Source organism: Fringilla coelebs, assembly GCF_963513975.1.
Source record: "Fringilla coelebs genome assembly, chromosome: 8".
Lineage (NCBI taxonomy): Eukaryota > Metazoa > Chordata > Aves > Passeriformes > Fringillidae > Fringilla > Fringilla coelebs.
Window position 1 is genome coordinate 27374766 of NC_140066.1, and position 26631 is coordinate 27401396.

At 41.0% G+C, this 26631-nt stretch overlaps 1 protein-coding gene across 5 annotated transcripts in view; it reads left to right on the plus strand.

Moving 5' to 3' along the window:
* The first annotated feature begins 8093 nt into the window (after positions 1-8093).
* Positions 8094-26631, plus strand: part of RBM20 (RNA binding motif protein 20) — a 100502-nt gene continuing 81964 nt past the window's right edge. For 3 of the 5 annotated variants that reach the window (XM_084210609.1, XM_084210612.1, XM_084210610.1), the window contains exon 1: positions 8094-8308. In XM_084210609.1, the coding sequence (XP_084066735.1) occupies positions 8181-8308 (128 nt within the window). In that variant the 5' untranslated portion in view covers positions 8094-8180. Of the gene's footprint in view, positions 8309-11282; positions 11557-26631 lie in introns of those variants that run through there. The other 2 variants (XM_084210613.1, XM_084210611.1) reach the window with 1 other exon arrangement.

Consider the following 26631-nt stretch of genomic DNA (forward strand, 5'->3'; position numbering starts at 1 on the left):
TTCAAAATTTGACATATTCTCTTATTTACAATTAGCAGATTTAATCTGAACCTCTCTTTCTGTGATTAAAATCCACTTCCCTCTATCTTCTTCACCTTGGGAATCAAAACCAATTTATTCCATTCTCTTTAAATGTTATTTTCTGCTTTGAGTCTTTTCATTTCTAGACTGAACAATGTCCTTTCCATCATCCATTTTTTTTGTGACTCTTCTTTTGCAGGCTTTTGGTTAGTCCTGTTCTTTCTTCTGAATTTTTCAATACATTTCCTAGTAAAAGTACCCCTACCAGAGTGGATGTAGTGTTCTTACTGAGGCCTTATCACATCCAAGAAAAATAAGGGAATTACATCAGACAAAACTCCTATTTATATAGCTTAGGTTGATGGATGCCTTTCTTGCATGATATTGTTGACTCATGTTCAGCTGTGATCCTCTGTAATACCCCCAAGTCTTGTTCAGAACAACTGTTTTCTGTCTAGTCATTCCTCATCCTATACTTTCCCAGATAATATTTTCCTTTCCTAAGTACAGGACTTAACACCTGTCCTTCCTCAGCTGAATCCTGTGTTCTTCACAGTTTCTCTGATCTCTCCAAATTGTTCTGAAGACTTTCTGTGCTCCAATTTGCCTATAGCACTTTACCCCACATGCACATTTCAGACGTGTGATCTGTTCCGTTACCCAGACCATTAAATAACAATATAGGAAAAGGAATTAACTCTTCCAGATTTCCAAATTATACGCCTTTCTAGTTTGACAGCAGACTACTCATACCAGCTGTGAGTGAAGGTTTCCAGGAAGCTTTCATTCATCTTCTTGTAGCCTCATCTATAGTATGCTACTAGTTCTCTTTTAAGATTATTTTCTCTGATGGTGGAGCTTTTGCTGTGTTACCTGTGAGCATGAGTTATTCCTCTTTAATTCATGTTTCTTTTTACCTCAATATTTATCTTTGCTGTTTGTTTTCTATGCCTTTCCTCACAAGTTGCTGATAAAGAAAGTAGTTACTTCCCACTAACTACTAAAGTGAGAAGTAACAAAGGAGAAGCCCTCCAGAGCTCAACTCAAAACAGTTCTTTTATACTTAGTATTTCCCTATCCTAGATGGCACATTTCAATAAACCAATTTGACATCATAGTAATAACAGTTATGTGTTTTCCTCCATGGTTACAATAACATTTTGGGGTTTTATCCCTCCATAATTTTCTTTCAATACTGCTGTTTCATTTTTCAGTCCCTATGATAATTATTTACAAAATTTATTTTGTAATCCTATATATTGCATATTCTTCAGCTTCCTAATAGGGAAATTACTTTAAAAGTCCTTGTAGATTACCTAAGGGGAAGGAGCATGTGAAAGGTTAGCAGCTGTGATAGGTCAGTGAAAGAAAAAAGAACTGTAGGTTCTAAACTGAAAGGCTAATTTTAGAAGATGACCTCAACAGGTGAGCAGATCATTTCAGGTAACTTCAGAGTCCTTTGCTCCTCTGCATTAAATGTCAATGTGCATTTCTCTGTTGACTCTTACCCTGAATATATAGATTGCAGGAGCTGAGTTAGATTCCAGATCAGCAAGATCATGTTTTCCACTGGAAGAATTCCAGATGATGATGAACATCATCAAATAACTTTGGTCTCACCATGAATGTTGATGAAAGCATATCTCAGACTTCAGGGACACATAGTTTCACCTACCTTATCTAAATGCCATGAGAGTTGTTTGAAATCACTGTAGTATCTATGCAGCAAATGCTACATGGATTTGGCACACTTTCGCAAGACTTCTTTTCTTTCAACTGTAGAGCTGGCCTCGCTGCACTAGACTGCCTATGGTTACATGGCCGCAGGTCAGAATGTCAGTGGATTCCCCACTCTTGTTCACTCAGGGCCCACGGTTCCCTCAAGAAGGTTGTCTCAATGTAATGGCTCAGCGCCACTGTCTGGCATGCAGAACATTCCTGGTTTGTCTCCGGAGATCCGCACTGCAAGTGCTGACATGTAACACCACAGCTGTGCAATTTGTCAGCGGACAAGGGGGAAGGAGCCCTGCCTCGCTCCGTCAGGAGGCACTGCAGCTCTGGCCTTGGCTCTGCCGAGCTTCGCAGCCTCCCAGAGTCAGGGCACCTCGGCAGCTCATGCCAGCAGGCGGGGCTCGCACATGTGGTCTGTCAAAACTCGGTCCTGCAGAACATCTTTCGCAAGTGAGAGGTCCCACGAACAGATTTGTCTGCCATAGAAGAGACCGCCATATCCTCACTATAACCAAACCTCATTTATAGGGGCATAAATTGTGCAATCCTTGGTGCTGTTCTACTTAAGCAGACTTCCAGAAATCACTTGTCTTCATATAAAACATTAAAAGACCCTACTTTGTAATCTAATTTATACTCAGTTTGTCTTTGTGTGTCAGTAGTATTAATCATTATCAAATGATACTCAGCAGTTATGCAAAAATCAGTGTTTTACCATGGGTAAAGAAACCATTAAGTTTAGACTTCACCTCCAGCTGTGCATATACCCTTAGAACTTGCATACACATAAAGAAGAGTTAGTATTTAAAGGTTTGACAAATTAAGCTTTTTAAGGTCTGGATATTACTTCTAATATAGTGTCTTTAAAATTAAAAATTACTGAAGTAAAATCTGGACTAAATATATTAATTATGGGTATTTTTATTAATAGTGAAAATGTGATAGTTATTACCTACCACTTTGGCAATGAGAGGAAAAACTCCCCATGCATACATTAGAAAGAGTGGGGTAAACAAATAAATAAGCAAATATTGTTAATTCTCTTGTGCTTATGGGGCCATGAAGGATGAGAACCAGAAGTGAGGATGACTGGAAGCAGAACAATTACACCATGATATGAATGGAAGTATGTAATAGTGAAGGCATGGAAAGATAAGTCAGGTTATTAATATGCATATTTCAGTTATCTGAAGAGACGAGAGTAACATCAAAGATTGTTTTAAAAGTAATTTTTTTTCCTCAGAGTAGTTTAATATTAATTTTTTACTGTTGCCATTATGTTTTCTTTAATTACATTCTGCTCTTCTTTAAGCAGTTGGCTAATAGAGTTAAAATGGTAAACATTTGCAATTTCTGCAGCTAGAAAAGAGCATGATACAAGCCATTAATGACATAAGCCAGTCCTCTGGGATCAAAGAGTCTGTATACCTCCTAGGTATGATCAGTTGCACATTCCAATATTTTCTAAATTTATAATATGCGAATTGAGGATTATATTGTCACTGTCTCAAGCTGCTGAGGGAATACACAGCTTCTCACAGTACCTGCAAAAAGACATCATTAATTTATTCCACATTGTTCAGCGTTGCAATGTTTGCCTTTCATTAGCTAGCTGTCCCAGCGTACTTGAAAGTCTCAGCTACCCATGATTGAGTGTCTGATAGCTTATCTCCAAAAGTTATCCTTCAGCATCTTGATCTGCTTGACTCTTGAAAACACATGATCTGCACACTGCAGCAATCAGTCCAGCTCCTGAGTTTTGTTTTTCACCTTTCAGAAGTCTGGAACCAGGCTGTATCTCTTGGTGAATCATTCATAAGCTTCATTTTCTGGTTACTCATGGGTTGATTATTTTACTCCTAACATAATGTGTTTAATCAAATTCTTCAGGTGATTCTGTTCTCCGACAAAAACATCTGCTCTATAACTACCTAATTCTAAAGGACTACATCTCTCCTGTATTTTCCTTTCAAACTATTAGGAAACTTTCTGCTTTCAAAAATTTTGAAAGAAAATTTTGTTTGTTTGCTTATAAAGCAACCTACAGGCTTGAGCTAAATTTTACCTGGTCTTTTATAAATGTAGCCTGGTTTCTGAATACCACCATTTCAATGACATGCAGTCATGAGCATCAGAGCCCACACAGGTGCAGGAAAATGCAAAGCCAGAGTAATTGCAAAAGAACCTACCAGTTGTGGCCACCTGTTGCCATTCACATCCAGTGAAAAGAAAATCACTGAAAAGAAAAAAGTCAAAAGTGGTGCTGACTGAAATATTTTTCAGGAGAAGCTGCTAGAAGTAAATAGAGACTTACCCAGAAGGCGAATTTCACATACCCAGTCACTGGAAATTTCTGCTTCAGTCTTCAGCTTCTCTATCCAAACAATGATCGGAGAGAACAAGAAAACATGTACAGCAAGCTCCAGAAAAAGGGTTCAGAGTAACCTGGGAAAACCTGATGCATTGATAACCATAAACTGACAGGACTGAATTGTTTTTAATTTTTTAAACCTGAATTTTCCTTCATTAGTTTTGGAAGTTGAGTAAGAGAGTGCTTTTCTACCTCTCTCTACCACTCTGTTAAGGAGTACGATGTTGCCATTCTTCCTAGATGAAGTCTTTTATTCCTGCAACTGGATACTTATGTTACTTCAGTCCTATTTCAGAGATGACATCTCATTCCACATGAAATCATGTTTGTATTTTAATGACTATTGCTGCTGCAGAACTGTCACAACACTATCTAGATCACACTTTATAAATACAAATTGAAGTACCTGTGCACAGCAGTAACAGTAAAAACCAGAGTTTATTCTCCATTGAGTCTGGGTCCCTTACCCACCCATGTTAGATACGCAGTGGTACCTAAACTGCTGCTGCTCATTGCAGCATAAGTGAGCAGGACATTTACACCAGAGCACAGCATGCACAGCTGGGCCAGCCCTGGCCCTGAGGTACTCACGTTATCTAGGTTTTCCATCTTTCTTTTTTTTTTCCAATTGCTTCTTTTCCCTGATAATGAAAAGTTGATTATATATTAATTTTCAGAAGATTAAAATTAAGGCAATTAATTCTCCAAGGATTAAATTTCAGGTTACAGAATAACAGATTTAGGCATGAACCAATGAAAGGCCTTAGTCAGACTAATAGGCAGATTGACATATTTTTTTCTTAGATGTGTTTCCTTGCTACTGTGTAACTCTACAGTTAAACAAGCTCTTAAAGCAATGAAATCATTGCTGTTTTTGTTGTTTGATGCTGAACTATTTGGAGACACAGTATCTGTGCGTGCCTGGCTCCATCACTGTCCTACTTTATGATCCATTTCTTTTTCTCCGGGTTCTGGCTATGCCTTTCTTGATCTGCTCCTAAAAATGGAATATTCTGGGTGTGAGTTCATTTACACCAGAGAGCTGCATCTGATTTATCCTCATGCAAGATAGAACAGCAGTTAGATCAGGATTTCAGTTTTAGCATGCAGACTGCTACAACTGGAAACTCCAAGAAGGCATTGTAAGAGGTAGGGATTGTATAATTGTATTGGGAAATGCAGTAAACATATTAATCTCATCTGAAATTATTAGCCAGGAGTGTTTTTTGCATGAGCTCTCATTAATACCCTGGCATAGATACTTTAAAAAAAAAAAATCAGCAGTTTTAATCTAAAATCATAGATATTTAATACATACGAAGTCAGCAACAGGAAAGTCAGTGTTTTGCCAATATTTTAAACAAAATCTCTATTAGCTGACAGTTGCACAAACAGAGAATATGTCTCTAGCCAAGTGGAAAAATCCTACAGTTCTGATTTCCCCATGTGCATAACTATGTTCCATATTAGGAGAACAGGAACTTGTATAGCTGTTAGCACTTGTTCAGTTCTGCTGCCAAACCCAGACCCTAAAAGTGTGGTTTTTGGACCAGCCACTCTTTTTTCTCTCTTATGGCAGTGCTCCAGAAATACTGTAAGGTTTGGCCAGAAAACTGCTTATATTGATTTCTTGAATAAGAGAGTCCATGAACATTGGTCAGTCTGTGCCTGCTCACACCCACCCCCACTTATTTCCCTGTAGGACAACCTCAGTGAGCCTTTACTACTACCTTATGGTAAGGCAGGGACCAGCTGGGTGGGGAGGGGCAGTGCTTTTGTCATACCAGATCATGCCAAGCCAAACACTGGAATATGAGAGAAAAAGAGAAAGAAAATACAAAAAAAAAAAAAAAAAAACCCACCAAAAAAAACCCACCAAAAAAAACTCCCCAAACAAACCACACAACCAAAAAGCAAAAACAAAAACAAAACCAGAAACCTTGACAAGAAGCAGACATAGGGATGAGAACTGTTAAAATGAATGGAGAAAATCTTTGCAGAGTTTTAGGACCCCATGCTGAGACTGAATGCTGAGTTGTACAGTGGATGTATTAAGTGCAGAAATAGTAGTGCCTAGTAAAACACACTTGATCCATTATTACAAGTGATGTAATATGTCTGTGCGAAGTAACACGTTCTTGTGACTATCCACCTCCTAATCCAGGGCCATGCATTAGTGTCATAGCTGTGCTCCTGTTGCCCTCTGAGCCATGAGTCACCATCTTTCACTTCCTCAAATAATTACAGGCAGCAGTTGGCTGTTGCTTGGTCTCAAGGGCTTTCACTGCTACTCAGGAAATTCACACAAAGCCACTTTTCTGTGGATGATCAGTGGGCACGTGGATTTGCTTTAAACTTTGGGCAGAGATGGTCCCACATGTTAAACTTTTTTTCCCATGAATTGCCTCACCTGTCTGTGAGACCTTACCTTTCCTTTGTTGGAAGATCAGGTGACTTGTAGCTACACAGTGCTGACTGCCCCTTGGCCCTCACTGAACCAGAAAACACATAATTTGCAATTTTTTTTCCTTGTGGGAAAGGATGTGAAGCTCCATTTTTTGTATTTCTCAGAATATAGTGTAAGTCAATGTGTCTAAACAAGTACTGATGGCTATTAATTTTTAGAAGGTGCATTTGGTGTTACATTACCATTAAGTAACTGTGCAACTGAAATCTGGCCCTGCACCTGGCTGGTGCTCTCCATCTGCAAAGTGTAAAGTACGTGATTAATGCAACTAACTTAAAATTTTCCAGTTACTGGAGGTGGCATTTTGTTCCCATTTAGAAGGCTACATATTTGTAAATGACTGTGCCAGGTGCAGGAGAGGAGAACCTGACCCCTTCAAAATTTGTCTTCCTGAATTAGGATTAATTTTTCAAAGAAGCCAGGATGTTTCTGCTTTCCTCTGGGTGAGTGTGTGTGTGTGCGTGCTGGAAGAATGCTGTGTGGCAAGCAGAGGTAGTGCAGGAGCAAGTACTGAAATGGTCTTTGACTTATCCCTCTCTAATAAACAGGACCTTACAAAGGGAGCAAGAGCTGGAAGAAGCATTCTCAGTGTTACTTGTTTAATGAAAGAGTGCAATTTCTGCTCCATCAGTCATCTGAAATTTCCTCCCAAAACATGTGCAGGTAAAACTTTTTTTGTCACATTGCATCATTAGGCAGCAATTCCACTCCCTAGTCCTGTATCATTACAGCAGCAGGTAAAGCCTTCCTGAGTACGTCTTGGTCACGCTGAGGTATGTGTTTGGAAGCAGAGAGCCCAGGATCGACATCCTTTATTAAAAGCCCATCGTGGTTGGGCCCAGACGGGGGGGGGTCTGCTGTAGAGATTACTTGCTACTTGAGAAGGTTTATTAATTGACTCTCCTCTCCCGTTTTATATCAGCCGACAGAGTCTATGTCTGATAAATGACTGATTACATTTCTTCAGAGGTGCTACCAGCTAGAAATTAGAACAGTACACACGCTTTTCCCCTTGCCCTTGGCGTCTGATGATTGCAAATTATTGCCGGAGTGTGAAGGGGCTGGTACTGCTCACTCTTTGCTGTACAGCCCGTCCTTTGCCAAGCGCGGCCCCCAGGACCATCCCGGGCAGGGCCAGGTGCGCCCGAGCCACCCTGCCCTGAACAGGTGCGCCGGAGCCACCCTGCCCCGGTTAGGACACAGGGCAGATCCGCCGGGCTGCCGCGGGGCGTGGGTCCCTCCCGTCGGGCAGGTGCGGGCGGAGGAGGGAGGGAACGGGCCCGGCGCCCAGGTGGGGCCGGGCCGGGGGCTCCGCCCGCCGCTCCCTCCAGCCCCGCCAGCGCCTCTGGGGCTCCGCGCAGCACCGGCCGCCCCCGCCGGTGGCCGCAGCCCTCCGGCAGGGCGGGCTCAGTCGCAGGGGGTTGCCTGTCCCGCCGTCGCCAGCCCGGCGGGGGGGCGCGGGGGGAGCGCGGTTGTCTCCAGGGCCGGTCCTCTGCCCCCTCCCTCCCTTCTCTCTGCCACCCTCCCTCCCGCCGCCGCGGCCGAGGGCTGCGCGGCCACCCGCGCCTCCCGCCGCAGGGGCCGCCCCGTATGGTCCTCGCCGCTGCCATGAGCCAGGCCCCGGCTCCCCGCGGCGCTGACCCGCCGGAGAGCGATGCCCGCAGCGGGGCCCCCAGCCGAGGGATGCCGCCGCCCAGCCTGCCCCAGCTCCTCCACAAGTAAGAGCCGCCCCGCGTTCCGCCGCGCCGGGAGGGCGGGCGGGCAGGCGCGGGTCGTTCTCCCTCCCCGGTGGCGGTGCCCCCCTTCCCTCCCCCCTTCCCAGACTGACAGCCGGGCGGGCGGAGGGTCGGCCCGGCACCGGCCCTGGCCCTGGCCGAGCCGTGCTCCGCGGGGCTGAGCCTCGCTTCGCCGTGCGTGTGGCGGCGGGCCCGTCCCCGCTGTTAGGGGCACGGACTCCCCTAAAGACTGGCAGTGGCCTCGCTGCCCTCAGAAGTTTTCTGCCCGAAAAGCCGCCCGTGTCGGTTTGCCGAGGGTTTGCCCCGGCACCGCGTCTTCCGCGCCGGGGAGCTGGGCCGGGGAAGTTTCTGTCGCTTGCCCCGCGGCGGTGTGTGCCGCCTGCCCGGCCGCCGTTCCGCTGCTGCCGTCCGCCCGGCAGGCCTGGGGCGAGGGGCTCGTGGGGTGCCAGAAGCGATCGCATCTCTGCAAAACTGTCACGGGAAAAGTAACCTGTGCGGGTTTGGAAGTCTTATTAATGAGTGCAGTGATGCGAGTGGTATTTTGCTGCTCGTTTTCCACCCAGAAAGAGGGTAAAAAGCACTTCTGCTACACAGATGCAGTGGTGCCAGTGATACTTAACTGGCTGAATGAGAAGGTTGAAGACAAACCTAATGCTCTGCAGCTAATAAGTGAAGCATAAGTAAGGCCTAAGCTGATGGTCTGTGCTGATTCAAGGTGGTTAAGTCCACTGTATCTGATTTTTCCTTAAGTCATAACGTATTAGAAGAGGTAAGGGCTTTTAATCTGCTAACAAATACCCGGCTATGGAGCTGTTAGAATTGCCTTCTATTACTTTAAGATTTGGGTTGACGAGCCGGACACTGGGTGCTGCGCAGTGGTGAAGGTTGAGAACCGCTTTCGATATCATGTCCCAGACCGCCAAGTGGACTGAGCCCGTGTGCGGCCCTCAAGCAAAGCGCGAGTATGACAAAGCACTGAGGAGCTGCCACGGCCTTGACGCTGGGCTTGAGCTGCTTTCCTGCAACAACTCCTTCAGCAAAGGCGCTGCCTTAGGCATCTCCATTATCACCTTCTTAACAAAACCCAACAATGTAATTAACGGAGGAAATGCTTTCAATTCTCTCACATTTGCGAAATACACACATGTACAAAAATACTGAAGTACAGTGTGTTGGTGTTACCGCAAATTTAACGTATGAACGCTATTTTGAGTTGGGAATCACATCAGCTTTTATAAATATGTAAATAACTGGACTTTCAAACTTTCTGCAGAATGTGGTCCATAAATTTGATTATTTATTTTCTTTTAGTATGTTTGTTTTTAAATCATGGTTTGTAGCTTAATCGTGAAAACATTCAAGGTTCTTGTTACCTACATTTTTATTTCTGATTGGAAATACAGATTTGGAGATTTAGACTGAAATTGAAATACTAATTGTCTCTTCCTAAGTCCACTGGGCTGTTGCTGTGGTACACGTGAATTATTCTGCAACCACAGAGAAATTTACCCTTACTCAAAATCAGTCTTAAATTTTAAACTACAGTCTCAAAAGTTGACCCTTATTTTCTCACAATTACCAAGACTATGTGGCTGCATATTGCAAGTCAGATAGGTAGATCTGTGGAGAATACTTCACAATTGTATTTCTCATGTGCTGTGTGTTAGGTATGAGGACATCCCTTTCTTGCTAGTCATGCTTCCTAGCAGAGTAGAGGTAGGAAAACTTGAAATGCTTTCCTTTTGACCCTACCTTTATTGGAAAGATTTGAGAGAGATGCCATGTTCTGAGTGTTGTCATGTTAGTGTGACGTAGGGTGGCAAACACCAACATCTCCATCTAAGGTCCTGCAACTCGATCTTACAGTTTTGTAACCGTGTGGCGTAATTTGGTGTGCGCCTGTTTACCTGACAATTAATAAATGCACTGAATTGGAAAGGCAGGCAAATTGTTCTTTGTTTTTATGATAATAACTTGGGATTTTATAATCTAAACTGAGTATACAGTGAATAATTGAAAGGGAGATGTTAGGGAATATCCAGAATTGCTCTTCCAAATTTATTTCTGACATGCTAGAACTGGTATTATGACTGGTAAAATACAGTGGAATGAAAGTTGTGATTCTTCTACAAAATGCAATAATGGTTTCATTACAGGAAAAAACATTGATCTTCTTTTCTGAGCGTTTTGTTTTTCTTGACTTTTTTCAACAATTGCCATCTTTTTGCTTTCCGAGCTGCAGTAAACCAATGCGCAGTTGCAGAATGCTAATTCAGAGTCAAGTAGATCAGTATATTCTGTGGTGTTTAACAAAACACCTCCCTGTTTGAAGTCTTTCATTACAAAATATACATTTTTCATTATCCCATTTAAACTTTGAAAGCTCTCTGGATTCCTTCTTTCTTTCCCTTCAGTAGTTTTCTTAGGGAGGTTTACAGATATTAGGTGAAGAGCAACATAATTTTAAAAAATGGCTTCCTACATGAGCAGTTGATAAAGCTTCATTGTGAGTGCCAAGCTTTGAACAAGGATTAAAATTTAGTGAAACTGGAGATCTGAAATGTCTTAGCAGCTACATTGGCTGAACTCATGCAACACAGGTAGCATGTACTATATTCTTTAAATGCCCCTCTGCTTTAACATTTATAATGTAGTTTTAATATAAAAGTGTTACTGAACCTCTAGTTTGAGGTTTAGTTTCACTTCTCTGCTGATAGTATCCAGCTACAATAAAATATAAATTGAAATATGCTCTCTACATGTTGTACTTTCCCCCCCCCAGTGATGACGTCAGTTGCATTGATAATAAAGGTCCAATGATAAGATTTACAGAGTTAAAGCATTCTATCTATGCAGGTTGTTGTGATGTTTGATGGGAAAATACTTCTTATTTTCCAAAACTAAAAGCCTTATTGCAGTCAAAGCCCTCAAGCTGTAGAGCTGAGAATGAGAAATTCCTGGGAAAAGGAAACTTGAATTTACATGTTTCAGAGGATGACTTATAAAAACATACCCTTCTGTATGAGATAAAGCAGAAGACTGAGAAGAAGAACGTTGTAATGGTGTTGGCCAGTGTTCATAACTGGTTTCTGCTGCTGTTGTGTGGAAGGAATGGAAATGCAGGGTAGGGTCTGTAGTGTCAGCAGGTGAAGCACGTATTGGATATCTCTGCAAAGACCAATGTGTGTTTGGAACTGTTTGTTGGCTTGGGGATTTTTCCCCCTCTCTTGGTAAGTCTGCTCTTATGAGAAAATTTACATGGTTTGAAAGTTTTGTTTATAACTTGCAGTTGCACTGCAAAATGTAAGTTTTAAATGACAGATCAGTGTGTGACAAATTTTAGTACCTGCTGTTAGATTGGCTGGAGTGGCTAACAGCATGAGAGAGTGGAGACTCCTATTAATAATTCCAGGTGTGTGATTCATTGCAGTCTGACAGAGCAACTAGCTGGAAATAACTGAGAGAAAGGACTGTGAGTGCTGGCTGTGGGTTAACTATAGAGGTGTTGCATGAAGAGTACTTTCTATGAGAGTTCTTGCTGAAAACATTTGTCACGAGTAAACTCTGTGATTATAGGAGACCTCATTGTATTGAAATCCAACCCTTTGTATGCTTTTGGTTCTAATGATTTGTCATGGGTCATGTCTGTCCAGTGGAAATGGAGCAGTTTTTAACTCCCTGTGTTGAAATAAGAATATATGTTTAGTTTACAAATTGAATAAAAGGCATCTTGAAACAATGAGGGGAAAGGCAAAATTAATATTTTTTTTCCTAAGGGGTTGTGCCCTGGAGATTTTGAGCTCCTCTGGAAGGAAGATGGAATTTCCAACATCTGCGCCCAAGTTGTCATCAGTTTGTGCCAGTTCTGGGGGCAGAGAGGAGGAAGCAGGCTGGTGCTGAGTGCTTTGAGTCCTTTATTTCCCTATAGCAGCAAAGAGAAAACTTGTTGAGAAAAATTACCTCCAGTTTATCTTTTTTTTTAATTCTAGCCCATTATGTTAAACATGTGGGGTTTTTTTATTTGCATCATTGTCTGTTTGTTTTGTGTAGTGTGGGATTTTTTTTTCCCATTTTCTTTCTTTTTTTTTCTCCTCCCCAACTCAAAGTCTCTCAGGAGAGATAAAATATGAAATGTACTCCCATTATATACATTAGTCATGGCAAATAGTTTGGCATATATGGCAAAGGCTAAGCTGATACTTAACAAGGAGAAACACTGGTTTTACTGTTTCTCTTCTTACTGTTACTGATACAGGCTTTCCATACTTATTTGCCTTTTAAAGTACATCTCCAAAATCTCAGTTTCTTCTCTACCTGATAGGGCTCTGAAAACTCATGGAGTTTGTGTTGAAACAAATCTAACAGCCCTGACTGGAGATGAAAACAAAACAGAGGGGTCTGTAGTTGTCTTAGCTGAGCAGCTCTACCAAAACAAGAGACAGGAGCTGTAAAAGCAGCATAGTGTGGGACTCGCCAGGGAATGTGGGAAGCAAACCCACATTGTTAAGCTCCTCCTTGTGTTTGCCATTTATTGTGTCTGCATATTATGAAACAGGCAGTGAAAGAAAATGCAGTTTTTCTGGAATTGTCTGGCTTCTTGCTGTGTAATTATTGAGACTCTTCTTACACCTCATTTGAGATTAGAATCAGGACTTAAAATGCCAAATGTGTTACAAATATGTGTGTGTGAATGGGGGTGCAGGGACAGGGACAAACAGAGGGTGCTTCGTTTTTGAGTTTAGTTGTTTTCCAAAATCAGCATCAGTGATTATAATTATCTTCAAGTCATGTAATTAATTTTTATTTCTTTCTTTCTTTTAAAATTTATTTTCTTTTTTTGATGGAAAACAATGACTCCTCCTTTATATCAGCTGTGACCCAAAGGTTTAAGATTACTTAATCATATGGAGGTTCTCTGTTTTAAACAAAAATGACTGAAAATGTGGAGTTTAGGACTTGGGTTTGTTCTGTCTGGTTGATTTTTTTCTTTAATATGTGATTTAAAACCCCACAGTTTACTGGCAGAAAGGCAGAAGAAAAAGATTGAAGAGAGAGCACAGAGGTACAAAAGCAGAAAGGGGTCAGAACAAAAGAATTTAGAAGGAATGTGTTGCATGCAAACTTTTCCAAGTAATCTGACTTTTATTATCAGTTATCAGTCAATTCTTAGTTGCCCAGAAATGTCAAATTTTAGTGGAGAGAGACACAACAGCAGTAATGCCAACTTTAGGGAAAACTTAATGCACAATTTATAAGAAGAAATATACTAAGTGATTTTTGGAATACTACACATGACAATGGAGTCCTCTTTAGTAAAACTCAGTTGCCTGGATGTTGCTTTTTATTGGAAATTTAATATACTGTTCCCATCATTGGAAAGGCTGGAAAATATGTTCCTTTAGTTTTCCTCTTAATTCACCACTTGTCCTTTCAGAGCTGTGTGCACCTAACAGTAAGAATTGTGTGTGACTTGCTGAGTTACTGCTTTTGCTATGGTGTTAAAATCTTCCTGATCTCATTTGGAGGAAAGTAAAATGGAGATGGGAAAAACCTCAGTAACCAGTTCTGATCCTTTCTGGCAGCTATCAAAATGGGAGGAACTAGGTCTTCAAAGATTACTTTTTTACTTCATAGAGACTGTAGAAGTTTATTTAGGAGGCAAAAATGGGTTATTTGCATGAAATAATAATGTCAATCATTTTAAAATGCTCCTTCAAATAGAATCTGCTTTCTCAGAAGAGTAAGTTGTCTTGCTTTTTCTTTTATTTAAATGAATTAATTTCATATGATTTGCAGCTAGACACTTTATCAAACTGACTTTATTCCCCTGAATATACTCCTCCCTTTTTTCCTCCTCTTCATCCTTTGTAACATTTTATAGTTGATTTAAGGATGTAATCGCTCTGTTAGCCTCTGCCCCTCTCTATGTCCAGCTGCTTTCCCTTTGTCACGCTAATGACCCATCACAGTGGAGCTGTCACTTGACACAGAGGGGGAAACCAGAAAATGTCTCCCTTTGGGCTTTAGAAACGTTTAATATCTGTCCTGTTCTGACAGCTCAAGCCTAGCCCGTTTTACAAATGCCTCTTGCCTATTTAGAAGAAATGTGGAATGAAAGCATCGGGTATTCTGTTGCAGGAAGGGGGCAAAGGATTGTTTTCTTAAAGGATCAGTAGGTAGGAGTGCACAAGCAGTTACTTTGTATAAGGTTAGCTGCATTTCTGGGTGTGTGTGTGCAAACTTGTGAAATGGGAGTTTGGCTGATATTGAATATGCAGCTTGTGATACCGTTATCTTGTGCATCTAAGGAACTACAAGGAGGATGCATTTGTTGTTAGTTTTCCCCATGTCTGTGTTGGGAGATGAGCTGAACAGGCAATGAGCAGGACCAGGGTGGAGTTCCATGAATGATGTTGCATGAATGATGCAGTTCAGGTTCATTCTTTGCCATCTCTGTTGTTTAAAGATGTGCAGCTGTCTCACCAGTCTCTGCAGAGTGCTGCAAAGATGCCATGAGCACTGCCCGACTCTGGGGGTACCAGGAATCTGTAGCTCTGCTGGTTGTGAGGACCAGTCTATCTCCTTTATGTTTTTAACTCTAAAGCCTGTGTTATGTGAAATCTTAACAACAATCTCTCTTGGAGAGAGATTCCACTTCTGGATTACTTCTTCTGAAGAAAAGACAGGGACAGGATGAAGAAGTCTTTAAGTTGTGTTCCCTTGAGTAATATCTTCTGCTGGCCAGGATGAACAGAGAAAATGTCATTTTGGGCAGATTATGAGCAAGCTCCCTGACAGCTTTCTGATTACCTGGTTCCTTTTCTGACTTGCCAGCTTCTGAGATAACAAAAGCATCTGGTGTTATCTTAACTTTCCTCAACTTGCCATGAAATTTGTGATTCTCTGTAGATCAGGATGCAGAGTTTTAGAATTCAAGCAATGTCAAATGTCTTGAATTTGGTAGTGTCAAAAGCTACAGTTTTATGTGTCATGGCTTTGCTTTTTTCCTGGATGTGCCGACATGTGGGAGTTGATGGTGTCTGTAAGTTAGGGCCACTGGGGAAATGTGCAGGAGTTGCAGTGCATTTTTACTTATATTTTAATATTTGTCTTAGGAAAGAGGCTTTAAGTACCTCTTCAACGAGTGGCTTGATGGCTGGCATTGCCATTACTGAGATAACAAATACTGTCTGTTTCTGCAGGAACAAATCTTATTTCATGTTTTCCCTCTAAGGGAAGATGCACTAAGTAGTTTTATTAGGTTGATGACACATGCAGTTCCTTACACTGACCAACTTTTACTGTTCTATTTTCAGCCTAATTTTTAAGAAAATATTTTAATAATGTCTTTCTCACCCTTCTTTCTGTTCTTCTTGGGAATAGAGTGAGAGCAGATTAACTTCTGGTACAGAGAAGGTTGCTCCAGTCCCTGCAGAGCGGGGCACAGCTATGGGTATTTGTATGGTTTGCAGTTTGGATGCTATTCTGGTGATTGTCAGAGGTTTCCTCTGCTCCTCCACATAAAATTCTGTCTGAGATTGTCCTTAATTCAGACTAAGGATGGCATTTGGAGAAAAGATGACTGTCATCTCCTGAAACCATAGAGAGAAATATTAGTGAACTAGGATGAGATTTTTTTCAGCCCTAGGCTCCTCTTATCTTTCAAAGTCTTCTATTAACACGTCTTTAACATTCACACCCTTGCAATCCATGTACTCTGCACAATCCATTTGTGTTCCTCTGATGGCACATTCTTTTAAGGTCACCTACAGTTTTCCACCATCCTGCCAACTCACAACCAAACACTGGCCTCTTTTCTTTATTTACTGCTTCATTCAAGGTCACTGTTGTGTTGTGTAGCAACACCTTCTCATGGTGCAGACAGGGCTGACCCTTTTGTTGGCATCTTCTGTTGACTCTCAGATGAACCAGGTCTGCCTCAGGTTACTCTGCCATGCATCACACTCAGCAAAATGTCATTGTTGTATCTAGAGGTGGACATGTTTGTAAGAACTACAGAAGAATAGTAACTGAGATGGTTAAATAGCTACCTCTGTGGGTGGCATAGACAAACAGGTTCATAGGTAAAGTGTTGTAATAAAATAATCAAAGTTCTGTGGTACTTGAACTCAAGTCAACTCAGTTTCTGCGCTTGAAAGTACCTTCTCTTTCCCAGCTTCTGGTGAATAAAAAAGTGATAATTAAATACTCCAAATTTGACAATGAAATTTAAATTAATCACATGTCATGCATGTTTTGTAGATCAGACTTCTACAAGGCTTCATTACTGTTCATACCTACTTCATACCTACAAGGGATCATTACTGTTCAACCTAGATTTTGTGCACTGCAGATTACTAAAAGATTGAATTTCCTTCCAAATATAAAAAAAGGAGTTAAGTTGAAATTTGCAAGGGCTAGAAGTGACTTTGTCATCTTGTGTAGGTGGTTAAAGTATATCTGTGCAGAATAAAGCAATATGTCTTTATATTATAAATATATAACATAATTTATAGCATAACAATGTTATAAATTGCATAAGTAATGTCAGAATGTTAGGTGGCCAAGAGTTTGCTTGTCAGTGGTAAATAGGACTTGAATTCCTCTTTGGATATAGTGCATGTGCTATGATCTTCTAAAGCCTTATTCATACACATGAGGATTATTTATGTGTGTAAGGCTTTAAAGGATCAGATCCTATCATCTAAATTTGCAAGGCTTCATGACTCTTTAGTGTTTGTTTTTTGGGGTAATTGCTGACAGAAGAGACCTAATGTAGTAGAAGCCAAAGTAAATATCAGAAAGTTTGAAGCATTAAAACTTCAATTTTAAAAGAGTATGGATCTGTGCAGGGAGGAGTAGGGGTCCATGCTCCTTTGTGGCGCTTATTAGCATATTAGAGGTCTGACATGTTTTCAAACCAGTACTCCGGAGTGTTGAAGCCTCACCAGCTGCAGGGATTTGCAGAGTTGGAGGTGGAGAGGGGCCTACAAAGAGCCCATCAGCTCCTCTGCACAGTGCTGCCCTTGCAGGGGGCCATCACTGCTGTCTTCTCATTTGTGCCAGCATTTGGGAGAAATAAGGCACGGTCTTATATCTCTCATCTAATCTGGCTACTTGCTTTGCTTTCCGTGCAAGTTCTCAGGATTCTTTGTTTGTTATTTTTGCTGCCCTTTTAAAAGGGAATAACATGCAAATAGATACAATTTCAGAGAAGCTTTTATAAATTTTATATCCTTGTCCATATGGCAAGAACATAAAATAACAGCAAATAATATTATTTTCTGGATCGCTGGCAAAATTTATGGAGGGGGTAAGGGAGTCTGCTCTTAAACTGCAAGACAGCAGTTTGCAGTCTTTTCTGTACAACATACTGTCTCTTACTGTGTATTTTGGCAGCGCTTGTAATCTCCTCCTGCTCCGTAAAAATATACGACCCTTTTATACAAAGATACAAACATTCAGAAGGGAGCCTCCGCATGCTTGTCTTATTGGTCTGCTTAGTATGATAGATTTTTCTTGTACCCTTCTCTGAAGCATTAAAACCTACTATTTTGCTTTGACAAACTGTATTATGTAGAAGTTGGTAGCAGTGTTCAAAGCCAAGGACTTGATTGGCAAGTTTTAGCTGTGAGTAAATTTTCACAGCTGATCCATAAATCCCCAACAGACCATTAGGAGCTTCAGAGAGGCTCTGGCAATCTCCCCTACAATAATTGTAGTTTTAAGTTTGTTATATTTAGTTTTCTCACCTCTTAGCTGGATGCCAGGGGGACCTCACTAGAAGTAAACCAGCTCTGTATTTACTTTTTTCCTCCAAGCTAGCAGTTTGCACAAATAGCACAGCGTGGGAGGAGGGCTTGCTCGTTGGCTCTTGGTGGACAAAATAGAGACTGACCAAGAGTGTGAGTTGTGACAAATGGACCCCATATCTGGGGTTAGACATTTTAGTAATTAGAGGAGACTTAAGTACATAATTTTTAGCCCTCCGCCTCCAGCCCCTGTTCTTAAGAAGTAACAAAACCGTCAAGGGAACAGGAAAAAAATGCATCTTCAAGCTTGAACATGACAGAGTTGTATATAACTGTGTGAGACAGAGAGGCAGCTCTTAATTTAAGTTCCCTGAGGTAATTGTACTTATTTATCTGTAGTAAAGCTGGCAGAGTGACCAGCTTTTAGGAGTCAGCACTACTCTAAGAACAGAACTGCATGGGTGGCAGCAGTGGGGGCAGCAGGAGTTGATGGTGGGAGTATTGCTGGACCACCTGGAAGCCTGGCTTGGAGAATACATCCCCCTCACATTCAGGAAAGCCAGTGCTGTAGGGACTGCATTGCATCTTCAGTAAGTCCTGGAGAATGCTTCTTATATTGTACTGCCGAACAGCCTAATAAAGCCAGAGGGGTTCCTATCATTTCCCTGCATTTAGATCCTTCTGGGCAGGCTCTGAAGCAAACTCAGACTTGACTGCTTGTTTGAGCAAGCAATGAATATTTTGTATGTTTCCTTCTGAAATCAAAGCTGCTTTGCCAAAAATGTACTTGCCCCTTGATGAAGTCCAGTGTATTACCTTGCTGAAGAGGCCTGTGTAGATGGAAGGTGTGTCTGCATGGTAAACTCTTTCAAAGGGTATTTTTCCTTTTTCAGAAGATAGAAAAATAAATTGAATGTCTCTGTCTTCTGCCACAGAAAACCAACCTCTCATACCTAGAATTAATGAAGATTTGTTTACACAGGAGGGTGAAAGAGAAGCATTATCTGAATGGTTTAGGAAGGGAAATGAAGAAGAACTGGTCTTTAAATTTTCAATTTTTTTTTTAATTAAAGCAAGAAAGGCAGAAATCTCATTTACATTAAAAGCTCTTTCAAACAAAAATGCCTCCATGTTACAATTTTAATTTAGGAGTATCAGAAGCTTTGTTGATTAAGGTCCTGTTAGGACAATGATAGAGTAAGTAACTATAAATAGTGATGCGGTGAGTGATGATCTCTTCCTACAAACTTTGTGTTGAACTTAAGCAGGAGAAAGGAAAAATATCAGCCAACAACCTTCTTGCAAGGGAGCATCTCTAAAATAGAGGGGTCTGCAGTAAAACAAAAGGACTTGCTCATCTCTTGAGTCTTTAATTTCAAGTGCTTTAACTTCATTTGATGGAAGAAGTCAAGTGGAAGTTGTCGTTCCAATGGTGGGGATAGAGTGCTCTTGATGCCTGGGCCTGTTTTGGTATCTGACACTTAAACTAGAAATGCTAGGAGTGATAAGAGTAAATGAGCTCATTTCATGTGTACAAATGAAATGCAGAGCATGCTTCTCCTGGGAGAAAAGACAGTGACCATCTGAACAGCATAATGGAAAAAAGTTTTCAGAACTGTATGGAGCTTCTAACATAAATTGGGATTGGGTTCAGTGGGATTGTGGGGAAAAAACCACATTGTGGTAATTAAAAATGCAAAACTGTGTTAAAATTAAAACCAAATATGGATGTAAAGAAGCTACACATCTTCCTAGGCTCAGCTGCCTAAGTGTTGTGCTCTGCTTTATTTCCTCAAGAGCTGAATGGATGGGAAGCAGGTCACTAAAAGGGATGGCGTGGTCCTTCTGTACTTTTGGGGGACACGGTTCACTAAGGCAGTGCACTGAAGATCATTATGGCAGGGCATCCTCACCTAGGAAGTGCTGACCTGCAGGTTGTTAATGCAAATTTCAACTGACTTGCTTTTCACTTCCCTGGCAAATAAAGTTTGCAAATGCTTGTTCACAGATGGAGCTGGAGTCAATCAATGACCAGTATTAATGCATCTGAAATTTTACAGGTGGAGCCTCAGATGAATCTGTAAATAAATGCCAGATGTAAGAGAGGGGATGTTTCTGATTGCTGCTCTAAAATACAAGCAAGGGAATGAAGAGGATGAGAGACTCAAGCAGGCTTGTTTTCACTGCAGGATTAACTCAGACTCCTGCCTAAGTTTTAACCATTTTCATCTATCAAGAAAATGAGTCTTATGTAAAAATGTGCTTTTGTGACACCTGAGGATTTGGGGGAGAATCTGACTTTCACTTGCATAGCTGACACTTTGGGAAAAGTATGTCAGAAAAATAATCTACAAGCTGGTTAGCTATCATTTCTACCATTCCCTGAAGGACAGAAAAGTTTTCAATGTGATACTATTGAACAAGAAGAATTCCAGTCCTGCCCCACTGTCAAAATTTGCCAGCCTGAAACAGTGTTGGATGGGCAGGGCTCCATCAAAAGGGGGAGCTTTTGCTTGGATTAGGTTAATCAGAGAAGTGTCAGAAGGTGAAATGTATGAGGGAGCCATACCCAGAGGAAGAATCTTCCTTTATGTGGGAAAAGTCTGTGTACTTCTCCCAGCTTCTTTGGGAGAGCCTAGGCATTATGCCAGCACTAAGTCAAACAACATTTCTTTCCTCCTGCACCCACCCACCTTTCTGGTTGGTGTTGACATTTTTTTCCCAGCTCTTAATTAAAATGAGGATGAAGTTAAGGTGCAAACTCAATCATTTGATTTTCCCTCCTCATGATAGAAAACTACAGCTTTAGTCATTGCTGTAGGTGACTGATGGGAAAACAAAATGTCTATTCCTGCGTGGATGTTATTTACCTGTGAAGTGCCCAGAGCAGTAGGGACATTCTCTCACCTCTGTGTTTGTCTTTGAAAGTTAAGTGATTTGAAGAAGCAAACCAGAACTTTTTCCTGGTCGAAAGGGTGCCTAGGCTTCTGTACAGCCACAACAGGATATTAATAGAACATACTGCATTTCCTTCACATAAAAATACGAAGGGCACTTTGCTGAGAAAAAATCCTGCTGTCCCTTTCTGTCTTTGGGACCAGCTCATCACCCAGCTAAAATTAAAACATGAAGTCAGGCAGTTCTTGCTCTCTATTTTTAAACTGCTTCAGCATATGAATGTGAGTGTGAAATCTTTCTTTAGGCCTCTCTTAACTTAATTACCTACTTATTCAAAATATTCTCTTCTCAAATTGCTGAGCTATAATTATATTAATCTTTTCTGTAGACACACTTTTGCTACTTGATGTTTGTTTAATTAGTTTTATGCTTAATTTGTAGTTTTGTTATTATTTACAGTGATGGAAACCTCATGGTAAGTGTTTAAAATCTATTTCGATATGTTAAAAAATTAGCAAGTAGATAAGGTTTTTGTGTATTTGCTCCATGTGTTCTTCTGGAAAATATAATGAGAAAGTGCACTTCAAAAAAAGGTATTCATATTAAATTAAAGGGAATATCTTTTTATTCTTTCATTTCCTCACATCTTTTGCTTTGGGCGAGGTTATTCCTATTTTGGTTTTATGTCTTTTGTTTGTGTGAAAGGGGCGATGTGATCCCAGAACAGGAGGTGCAGTGGAACTGCTTATATACCATAGATTTGTAGTGTTTTTCAGCTGATTTAGATATACTGAATTCTTCTTCCTGCATTTCAGTGAGTTTGAAAAAAAATCCGTGCAACTTCCTTTCAAACTGAGCTGCCTTTGCTTGCCTAGAGAGAGCTCTGCTGTTTTCCAGTGGCAGTCTCAGCCTGCAGAGGGTGTGCTTCCTCCTGCAAACCCTCCGCTCCCAGCTCAGTGCCCAAAACACCCTGTCCATGAACACGGTGTTCGGAACCCAGGGTAGCGCCCAGAGGTACCAAGGAAAAGGCTCTCTCTGTTCCCTGTGGCATTTGTCCCTTGACTTCCTTGACTTTCAGCTGTTTGAAGTGCAGTCTGTGTGACTTATTCCCAACTGACCCCTGTCAGTGGAAAGGACACTCCTTAGAGAACACAGCGCTTCTTTGCGTACTCATGTAACTGCTCTTGATCCTAACCAAAGTGCAAAACCTTCTCAGGAAAAAACCTTCTCGGCGTTTTCCTGGTTCATTTGATTTTGTCAGTGGGGAGTAGCTGTGGTGTCAGGGATTTTGGGAAGAGTTTTCCCTACAGTTTCCCATGTCTGGCTAAGCAGTGAACAGGTTCCACTGCGTGGGGTCCTTTGTGTTCTGTCAGGTAGATGAAGTTGGGTGAGATGATCAGTTTTAAAAGGCATCACCTTCAACATCCACATAATCCTGCAGCGTGCATATGGGAGTCCTCCTATCCTTGACAGCTAAGTGAGTAAATGGCCTGCTGTAAACTGTCTTTAGGGTGGCTGGTACCTGGGCATGGCAGTAAGTGTGATTACATCTGCCCAGGCAAATCCCACTTTGGGATTCAGCCTGTTCTGACTGCTGGACTTTTGCACATCTTCTGCTTACCAGAAATACAGGAGATTTCATAGATTTGGGTATTGGGTGACAACGCATTTCTATCACTGGTGAGAAACGTGTTGCTATTCACAGTGGTTTGTGTCAGTATAGTTAGATAGCCAGACAGTGATGTTAAGTAACACAAACCTGGAGTCACAGTCTTTTGGACATGTCTTCCTGTGCCAATCTTGGCGCTTGGAACAGTTTGCCCATTAATTTGTTCCAAGCTTCCACCCCCTCCCTGCCCTCTCCAGAAAACCCTTGGCAAACCATCTCTTCTGTAAATCCTTCTGCCTTGGCTGGCTGCTGTCTCTCTGTTCATGCTCTCCTGTACTGCTGCCCATTTTTTACTTCAGATTGAAAATTTGTCAGCACAAAGATTTATGTGAGCATATTACTTCCTGTAGAGAAATACACAGACCGCTTCTTCTTTGAGAAATGTAAAATTTAATTTTCAGACTTCAACACAGATGTGATGCTCACCTAGACAATTTAAAAAAATAATGCTAATTACATTAAGAGATTGTCTTTTCTCCAACTGAGACTGTAGTCCAATGTTAAAAATGCCAAACTAACAATACCTGCAGAATTTCTGCTTCTGTCATCTTTGTCTGCATCTTCTGCTGCTGTTTAGCTTTCTAAACTGATTAGTTTTGTATGTTATTTTTGTAAATGAATTAGTGAAACACATGCTTGACAAAGGCATCTTGACAAAATCAGTGGGTTTAATGGTGTTCACATACTTATGTGCTTGAAATGAAGCCTGAAAAATTTGTCCTCTGGAATGTTACATTATGTTTTGGCCACTGGAAATGAAGCACCTGACAGCGTTAAGCTATCAGAAGGATTTCCAGTCATGGGCAAGCAGCCATTATGTATATGTTGATCCACAGTAGGAGATCTGGACAGCTTTTGATTTAGTAGTGCTCATCTGTTCAATATGAGCTGGAGATCAGGACAGCATTTACCTTCAACATTGATTGAAGAGTACAGAAAAGGAAAGGAGAATTCTATGCATGCGAGTCTAGAAGATTTGCTGATTGTTCTTCTAGATTATCTTAAAAGTGCATTTCTCAAGGTGGCAAAAATAACTATTTTTGTTATATCTATGCCTGTTAAAAAAGATATTACCAGCTTTATTTTATTTTAAAGCAGACACTTTGAATTCTCTAATGTCCTTTTCAATAGATGGGGTTAAATAAATGGAGAATTAGAAACTCTATTTTTTAGCAGCTTGAGCATTTATCCTTTTGTTTGAATGCCGCAGAGTTCAGATGAACAGATTTATTAGCTGAGCTAAACATTTGGTTTTAAAAAGACTATAAAAATTCTAACATTTTCTTCATATTTGGGCTTTAAATTGTTGTAATAGTAGACTTAATTTGAAGAATTAATTTTTATTCCAAAAATGGCACATGAATTGTATTTGTTTAAGTGGGTAATAAAACTAAGGGGCCAGGTCATAAAGCACTTTTCACTGAAATGAATAAAATAATGGGAAAATTCCTGTCATGTGATGTGATAATGAAAGCAGACTTTCTTGTGTAGCATATCATGCAGGTGGAATAGAAAGCATCTATCTCAGTGTCAGTAATAGAGATGTGTGTAAGACAGTAACATTTTTATATGTGTGTGTGTGTGTTTTTTAGGGTGTGTATGTTTGTGCATTTATATACAGTTTTATTTTTGTAAGGAGCTCTCGTTTTAGAGATGATGCACAATTTTAGCAATTAATATTGCTAACCTTTCCCAATGTATAAATACTCCTGGTCTCCCACACAGCTGCTGTGTCATCCAAAAAGGCATGTGCTCCTTTTACCAGTCAATTGTGTAAAATCAGTGTTGGAACAAGGATGTACATGATAAACTACATTGTCCAGAAGATCTCTTGGTCTCTTACCAAATCTCTGGGGTTGCCTGGGTCAAAGCATTGATATGGTGGAAACTGACTTTATATTTCTAGGGCACAATTTTAGAAAAAAATGATTTGCTTTTCTCCATTTGAGATTTCAGATTATTGCATGACCTGTCACATGACCTAACTTTTACAGTAACTTCTAGAAAGTACTCCTTCTATAGGTTTTACCACATTAGTGTTAAATTTGTGACAGGGTTAGCCTGACCTGATTATTAGAAGAGCTGGAGATCACGGAAGAGTTGAGATTGTTGTATCAATTTGGCTTTGTATGGAGATTGTGTGTTTGTTTATTTATATATATATATACACACACACACACACACATACATACACACACAGACATAGATATATTTTCTTCAACTGTGGATAATCACTCTGTTGCATATCTCCTTAGGGATGCTGAAGTCTTGGAAGTAAAATGGGAATGGCTGCCTGGGAAAGCCAATCCAGAGGTTTCATTTACTGAGCTCTCTGCAGGTTGCCCTGTTAAGAGCTTGGCTTTGTCTTACTGGAAAAAATATCTCAAGGAGCATGGTGGGATTTGTCAGCCCAGGGCTATTTGTAAAGGGGATTCACTGTGAAACTAAACTGCTGCATGCTGTTGACCCCTGTTGGCTTTCAGCTGTGGAACAAGTTTCACAGAAATGGATCTAAGGGCTGTTGTGAAGGCTTTGCTTCGCATGTCAGAAGCTGTGCTAGTCCCTTGCTGGCAAGGAGCAAGGCTGTCTCTGTAGTGAGCACGTGCATCCTGGGCCAGGAATAAGCTAGGATGCTGGACATTCATCCTGGGAAAAGTGGGTGACACTAAAGGCAACTGTGACTATACAAAACATAATGTCTGCTGAGTTGCTCTGTGGTGCGTTGTTAGGGCAGCATTTCTCTTCAGCAGCTGACCCTGAGCAGTTTTTTTCTGCCCATCAGCACAGGAGTAGTAGATAGACCAGGAATACCCTATAGCCCCTGGGACTGCAGTGGCTCTGCCCACTGCCAGCCTGTTCCACCCACTCCCTGAGCTGTGACCCAGCTTTCTGTGTTGTTGTCTAATGCCATCACTCTTTAGAGTCTCTCTGTATGCCTAATAGAGAATGCTAAGCAGGCACTGGGGAATGTTCAAATCACCTTGCTGGCCCTGGAAAGCTCTATCCCAGTATGGTTTCTCTGAGCTAACTAATCCACTGCAAGAATGGATTTAGCAAGAAAACTTACCAGTGGAGATATGCATTGGTACATAATTGGTTAAGGATATAAGCTGAAAATCGAGTTTGTACTTAGGTATGGTTTTTATTAAGAACAATATCCTACTTAGGATTTCAGTAACATATTTTACAAATCACTCTTCAGATGCTTTTTCTGGAACTCAAACAGTCGTGTTATAAATGAAGAACGGATTCAGGAGGCTTCACAGTATTAGTGATTATAGTGTAATGCTTTCCAGATGGTAGAACATGATGTAATCCATACTGCCCTGTTTGTTTCCCTGCACTGGATACTGTTATACTTGGTAAGTAACCAAGAGACTCTAAGAAGCTCATCAGGCTGTTATGAACAATAGCTGGTTAATCCATATGTTCTTTATTATGTTATGAAAACTGCAGATTAACAAATCACTTGGTGAATGCAGGAAGATTGATTGCTACTCAAAGCTCTTCGAGAACTGGATATGCAACTCGGATTAGCTTAGCTCAAGCTACACATTGGTGAATGAATTCCATCTTCCTCAGGGCTATGAAGTAGTTTGCATCTGTTCAATTGCAAATTCCCCTAGCTGCACTGGGTAGTTTTGATTCCTCTTTGGAGAAATGGCAGGAATGTTGATTTGTTGCTGTTTACATTGATCTGAAATAAAATCACAGCATTAGCATCGCTGGTTGTGTGGGCATGGTAGCTAAGGTCAAATTAATTGCAGCTTGCAGTTGCTCATAATTCTGCCAGTGTTCGTGCAGTAATGTTGTTTACTAACTGGTGCTTTTATTAGGCTGACAGACCATCATTTGAATGGCAAACCCATCAAATTTAAGTAGGCACTTAACTCAGGATTTTCTCAGCATTAATTGAAGGCGCCAGGGGTACTGTGGTGGGACAGGTGCAGCGTTACTATGAAGAGGGAGGATTTGAAGAGTACATG